At 46.6% G+C, this 7,197-nt stretch overlaps 1 protein-coding gene across 2 annotated transcripts in view; it reads right to left on the reverse strand.

Moving 5' to 3' along the window:
• Positions 1–1,408: 1,408 nt before the first annotated feature.
• PPME1 (protein phosphatase methylesterase 1) overlaps positions 1,409–7,197 on the reverse strand; it is a 62,493-nt gene continuing 56,704 nt past the window's right edge. For both annotated transcript variants that reach the window (XM_005867079.2, XM_014540423.1), the window contains exons 12-14: positions 5,059–5,123; positions 4,477–4,544; positions 1,409–2,606 (exon numbers count right to left, since the gene is read on the reverse strand). In XM_005867079.2, the coding sequence (XP_005867141.1) occupies positions 2,588–2,606; positions 4,477–4,544; positions 5,059–5,123 (152 nt within the window). In that variant the 3' untranslated portion in view covers positions 1,409–2,587. The remainder of the gene's footprint in view (positions 2,607–4,476; positions 4,545–5,058; positions 5,124–7,197) is intronic.

Raw genomic sequence — 7,197 nt, forward strand, 5'->3', positions numbered from 1 at the left:
TGAATTCTGACACTGTCACTTCTAAGCTATATAAATTTGGACCTGTCTACCTGTAAAAGGAAATCACTTACTTACCTCAAAGGGTTGCTGTGAGAATTAAATGAGATGTATGTAAAGTAAATTAGATCACCAAAATTTGATGACTAATTTGACTAGCTTGGTGAACAAAAGTGGCTGTGTCCCTGAGAACCATGCATGTGATCATGCTGCCCCCCTGTGGGCAAAGGGCACACGCCCCACAAAGAGATCCCACCCACACCCACACCCACACCCACAAGGGATTGGTGGGAGAAATGAGATCACACAGAAACACTTTTCTTCTCTGCTAGGGAGCTCATGCTTTACCCTGAGATATTTAGTGGACATCTAACCCTGAACTTCTCAGGATTAATGTGCTTGTTAAAATACAGATCAATTCTTAATAGGTCTGGGGTAGGGATAAAATCTTTAACAAGCTTCCAGATGATACTGATACTACTAGCCCACAGACCACTTTGAGTGATAAAGGTTTTAAAGTGTAATCTGGGAGTGACATGACAGGAACTATTCATTGAGTGCCTCCCCTGTGCCAGTTAACCTATATTAACTCACATGGTCCTACCCTACTATTGATCTCCACCTTTCAGTTGAGGAAACTGCAGTATACAATCAGCTATCTCATATAAACCATAACGGCTGGGCCATGGGTTCTAATTTAGGCAGCCTGGCCCCAAAGCTTTCTAGGACTCCAACATTGTGCAGAGGACGACCAAAGGAGGGGCTGTGGCAGGGAATCAGCAAAGATACTGAAGTGATCTGAGAGATGAGGCCTCAGCTAGGGCAGGAGCCATGGGTCTAACAGGTTTGGTAGTAGACTGGATATGGGTATAAGAGCTATCTAGGGAGCTCTAGCTGTCTGGTTTGGACAATTGGAGAGATGGTGGTACCTACCATTTACTGAGCTAGGAAACAGGAGAAATAACAAGTTAGTTTTAGGGGGAAGGTGAATTCAGTTTCAGGAATGGTCAACATGAGTGGCCTTTGGTCTTTTGGGAGAGAGATGAGGAGGTAGGTACAAGGACCCAAGTGTCTAGAGCTCAGATGATCTGGATTGTGGACAAAGTCTGGATGTTGGCAGATATGAAGCGATGAGTGGTGAGGTCATGTGAACAGGGCAGACTGTCCTGTTCCAGAACAACAAGTTAACACAGCACATAATTTGAAGAGATAGGACTGGAATCCAGGTTTCCCTGGCTGCTGTGGAAGCTGCCCTGTCCATTCCACTGGGCATCCCAGACCCGAGGAACAGGCAGAGCATATCATGCTGATGGGCTACAGGAAAGGGATTTCTGGAGCTCTATGGTAACTAAATCCAATGAATTGTCCCCTGCCCCCCATATCAGCAGAAACAAGGACAACTTCATGGAGAGACTATATCAATAAAGGCTGGGAGATATTTATTTTAACAAGATCATAAATAACAAAGAAACAAAGTAGGTCCCAGACTCCAGACCGTGCAGCAGGATAAGGGATAGAAAGTTGCTGGGTGAAAAGTGGAGGGGGCTAGGCATCACCTACGACAGTCACAGAAAAGGTGGGCTGCAGGAGACTGCCCCTCCCTGCCCTTGGAAAAGGTATGCTGGGGCAGCAGGGGGAGGCCGTAGTGCTGTGATGAGGCAACTGGAAGAGGCAAAGATTGAGGATGCTGAGCTAATTCTACGAAGAGTGACATGGGAACCACAAATGCTGAAGATAAGCTGTGTGGGTCTAGAAGAAGCAAGCGGGCACTCTGCACACCTCCAGGAACCACTTATGAAAATGGTTAAATTTGACCCTTAAAAACAACTGCACAGGCTTTAGCTCTGTGGCTTTGTGCATGGGCTGTACTTAACCTGGGTTGCTCTGTGACAGGTGAGGGCTCAAGAGGTCCCTGGAGCAGCCTGGCCTCAGCCCAGGACAGGTGTCCAGACATGTGGGAGTGGGACAGTGGGCTCTCCCCAGATAGGAGGCCATGTGCTTGGACTGGCTGGACCTGATTTTCAGGATGGTTTCTTGTGATGCTATCCACTACACCTCCTTATACCTAAGGATTGGACCCTGGACTCTATGAGTCTTCCAAGCCTGGAAGAGTAAGACTGGGATAAAAAGGTACCTGACTGGTGATTTATTTGGAAGGGAAAAATAAGGACCACCCTATGCATGGCCCAAACTGTGAAGTAGGGCAGAACTATGCCAAGAACAATATCAAGGAGTAGAGGTCTCTGAGCCTGGGGAGACATTTGAACCAGAAATAGGGGCCCAGGTGGCAGTTCTGATGAAGGCTTTACCCTAGGTAAGGCAGAGAGAACAGGCAAACCCTGAAGAGGGAAGGGGTATGATCTGGGAACCTTTGACTAGGGAGGCTCATGTTGGTCAAAGGCCCTGAAAAACAATGCTTTCGACAGAAATACACAAAAGGGTCTGTATATCTGGAGATGCCCATCTATAGGAAGCCGGTGTCACATGGTCGGGCAGGATGGTGAGGAGGAGACAGCGGCATCACAGTGGCCTCTGGTGCGATGTATTTACAACAGAGCTCAATGTTAAGGGAAGGACAGATAGCAGGTCACTAACAGCCAGGAAACACACTGTGAAGAGTAGAAAGAGAAGGGAAAACAAATGTCACCCTGCCTCTTCCAGTATGCCCTTCCTAATGACCAGCAAGGACCTTGCAGATCTGTCCCACCTCCCACAGCTTCATTCAGGGCTGTACACAGGGTCTGCTCTCAGTGTACTGCTGATTTGACAAAAGCTCCAAATGGTCTAGGGCCGTGGTCGGCAAACTGTGGCTCACAAGCCACATGCGGCTCTTTGGCCCCTTGAGTGTGGCTCTTCCTAAGCCTTAGGAGTACCCTAATTAAGTTAATAACAATGTACCTACCTATATAGTTTAAGTTTAAACAATTTGGCTCTCAAAAGAAATTTCAATTGTTGTACTGTTGATATTTGGCTATGTTGACTAATGAGTTTGCCGACCACTGGTAGGACCCCAAACATTGCTTATTAAGAGAAATCCAGTCTTTACTTTTGATTCCTGGTCAGTCGCCTGTTTGGCATTAGGGAGTCACTTATATGTGGCTCACTGTGCCAGGCTCCTGTCATCATTTCTAATGCCCACCCTGCCCTGTCACCCTCACCTCCCAGGCCCTGGTATTCCAAGTTCTCTAACACAAAAGCCATTTCTTCTTCTTCAAACTTCCTGAGGGTAGGGAACGGGTTCCCCTGGACCTTCATCAGGCTGTGGGCTCTGTGAGGTATCAGGGGCCTTCTGTAGCACAGACGAGGAGCTCCTTGAGGTGTGGCCAAGACCGTGTGGTACGGGTCACCATGCTTCTCTTCCTCCTCAACAAAGAGCCCAACTGTGTCTCCCTAATCAGATGAAGGACATCCTAGCAGAGGCATCCTTTTCCCTCTAGACCAGTGGTCGGCAAACTGCGGCTCGCGAGCCACATGCGGCTCTTTGGCCCCTTGAGTGTGGCTCTTCCACAAAATACCACGTACGGGCACGCATGTACAGTGCGATTGAAACTTCGTGGCCCATGCACAGAAGTCGGTATTTTGTGGAAGAGCCACACTCAAGGGGCCAAAGACCCGCATGTGGCTCGCGAGCCACAGTTTGCCAACCACTGCTCTAGACCAATGGTTCTTGCCTGGGAGTGATTTTGCCTTCCTTGGGACATTTGGTAAAATCTAGAGACATTTTTGCTTGTCACATTATAAGTGTCTGGGAGTGCTACTGGCTTCTAGTGCATAGAGGCCAGGGATGTTGTTAAACATCCTATAATGCACAGGGCAGTCCCCAACACAAAGGATTACCTGCCCCAAGTATCAATAGTGCTGAGGTTGAATACCCTATTCTGGGTCTCTATTCAGCCTCCACGGCCTGCCCAGCCTTCCTCAGCAGATCTCTCTAAGAGCCTGGGAAAGGACTGATGCCCATCCCAGCTTCCTTAGAGAAGGGCCACCTCAATAAGAAGTGCACATGGGGGTGGGGTGTAGGGTGGTGAGGGACAATTTAATCTCAGCTCAGCAACAACCCACGACCAGAGAGACAAAAAACAATAGCATTGTAGAAACACACATGTTGGGCTCTGTGTTGAGGAAGGCATGGTGACTGAACCAGACAGGGTTAAGGAAGAGATAGTTACAACTTTGCAAATATCTTTTTGTTGGAGTTGGCCAACACTTTGGGCTCCTTAATCCTTTGTACACCATAAGCATCTATAGACACAAGCAGCGGACCTTCCCCACCCGCCATGTGTGTCTATAGCCGCAAACCTCACCTATCAACTATGGTCGCCCAATTTTAAAATCAGACTTGTTAGTGACATCTCTGGGTTTGTAAAGAAAATATTGGTAACTTAAATTTGTAAATATTCCAGCACATATGGGAGAAATGGGGATGGTTCCCGTTTTGGATGCGTGGCAGTTAACTGGTTAAACCTTTTTACTGCTTACCACTGGAATCCACCGACGGACTCTGCAAACCTGTTCCGGATCAGGAAAGTGGCAACAGCTTCAGCTACCTAGAACACAGAGATTTTCCTAGCCATGTGAAGGTTAGCAATGGGCCTCAGCCTTAGAGGTCCTGGGGGCTTCTGCTGGAAGGTCAGACCCTATAGTGAACTCACGGGACCTATAGGTCTTGGGAGCTTGAGATCACAATGACCTGGGTACTGCTAGGGTAGGAGACTCATTCCTAACTATTAGTATAATTTAGGGAGCAGTTTCTACCCCAATTATCCCTTTTTCCATCTGGCTTTTGGAGGTAATGGAGAAGTGGAGCTTTAGATCTTCACTATAGGATCCCAGGATAAAATAGCAGGGTGCCAGTAACTTCTCAGCCCACACACAGAAAGCCAAGATGATTGGCAGCTGCCAGGGAGAGGTTTGGGAGCTGGTGGAGTTGCATCTGTGTAGGCCCCACAGAAACAGTTGCAGGAACACAGACTGATTTAGAGCTATGTTCTATCTTCTGTGAGACCCAAGGTTACTCTCACAGAGGTCCTCACAACTCTCAGTCATCAGCACTGGGCTCACCTTGTCTGGGGCATCCTCATGGACTGCGTGGCCACACTGAGGTAGGACCTGCATCTGGAACTTCCCTGGAGAAGAAACAAATCGAGGCAACTTCAGGGACAAAAAATGGCTCTCTCCTTACCACCTCTGCAGCCTCATAGGACATTTCAGAAGCCCAGGACCTCTCACTCCCTCTCTCCCCAAAACTCTAGACTCAGTTGCCAAGCCTTTGAGGAGGATTGTAATATCTATAATTGTAATCTTGGACAAATCATTTTCCTTTCACTTTTTCCTTCTGCAACTATTTAATGTACATATATTTACTTCAGGTCAGACATATAGGAAGAAACGGTTTCCTTTTTTCAGGAGATTTATTATAGTCTAGTGGGGGAGCAAAACACAAGAACCAACATTTTAATGCAACAGGTAGTTCCTATGATTAAACTGCACACATGGAACTGGAATAATGTAAGAAAGGGGGCTTTGTAATCAAATAGGGATTCAGGGAGGCTTCCCACGGAGAAAAAGCCTACACAAAGGAAAGGAGGATGAAATAGTATTTATTCCAAGAAATAAAAATTTGGCATGGTGCTTGTGAGAGTTAATAATGAGGGTGGAAAAGTAAGCAAGGACCGTAACATTAAGGGTTTTGCAAGCTATGCTAGGATTTTGAAATTTATTATGAAAGTTACCATTTGAGTGCTTAACTATATGCCAAACACTGTACAAATAAGGACACTGTTTTGTAGAACACTGTAAGCTCACAACTAATATGATCGTTATTAGGAGTAAACAGAGATGACTGATAAAGCAAGATCTCTGAGCAGACTAAAACATATGGGACCAGAGCTCCCAAAAGCAGAGAGAGCTTCAGTGTCTCCATTTACAAACAAAGGGAGTGCACTCTGACAGCTCCTCTCTCTCTTTTTTAATAATTCTTTATTGTTGAAAGTATTGTCAATTCTTTATTGATCCTCTCCAGTCTGCCCCTTCCCCCTCCCCTGCCCCAGGCCTTCAGCACCCTATTGTCTGTGTCCATGGGGTATGCATATATGCATACAAGGTCTCTGATTACCTCCCACCCACCCACCTACCCCCACCTTCCCTCTGAGATTCCGCACTCTGTTCCATGCTTTGAGTCTCTGGATCCACTCCGTTCATCAGTTTATTACTTAGATTCCACTTATGAGTGAGATCATGTGATACTTGTCTTTCTCTGACTGACTTATTTCACTTAGCATGATAATCTCCAGGTCCCTCCATGCTGTCTCAAAAGGTAAGAGATTCTTTTTTTTACTGTTGCATAGTATTCCATGGCATAAACATACCACAGCATTTTTATCCACTCATCTACTGATGGGCCTCGGGCTGTTTCCAGATCTTAGCTATTGTAAATTGTGCTGCCATGAACATAAGGGTGCATACATTCTCTGAAAGCTCTCTCGGGTCATTAACATCCTGTGATTCTTACTCCAGTTACACAGCGCTTTAAAATATTTTTCAAAATACGCTTCTATCCATGTTTTAAATTCTCAAATCTACCCTATAAAACTAAGCAAGACAAATACTGAAATTCTTTTTTCAGATAATGAAACTGACTGAGGCCATGATTAACAAAGTGATTTGCCCAAGGTAGCTTACTTAGTAGAGAAACTGCATTCCATTTAGTAAGGTTCAGCTTATGCCCATCCTCTTGCAGAAAGCTGCCCCAGGTACTCAAGCCTAACTTCCCTCTCCTTTGTATCTCTTAATGTACTACTGTGAATGCATTTGAATCCAAATAGAGCAGTGTGTGCCACTCTTGTTTTGTAAGCTTATATTTTATACTAGTGGCCCGGTGCACGAAATTCGTGCACGGGGGAGGGTGTGTTCCTCAGCCTGGCCTGCACCCTCTCCAATTTGGGACCCCTTGAAGGATATCTTACTGCCAATTTACAGGGATCGGGCCTAAACCATCAGTCGGACATCCCTCTCGCAATCTGGGACTGCTGGCTCCTAAACACTCATCTGCCTGCCTGATTGCCTAAAACCACTCTGCCTGCCGGCCTGCTCACCCCCAACTGCCAATCCGGGACTGGCTCCTAACCACTCACCTGCCTGCCTGATTGCCTCTAACCACTCTGCCTGCCGGCCTGCTCGCCCCCAACTGCCCCGCCGCCC

This window comes from Myotis brandtii, unplaced genomic scaffold, assembly GCF_000412655.1.
Source record: "Myotis brandtii unplaced genomic scaffold, ASM41265v1 scaffold244, whole genome shotgun sequence".
Taxonomy (NCBI): Eukaryota; Metazoa; Chordata; class Mammalia; order Chiroptera; family Vespertilionidae; genus Myotis; species Myotis brandtii.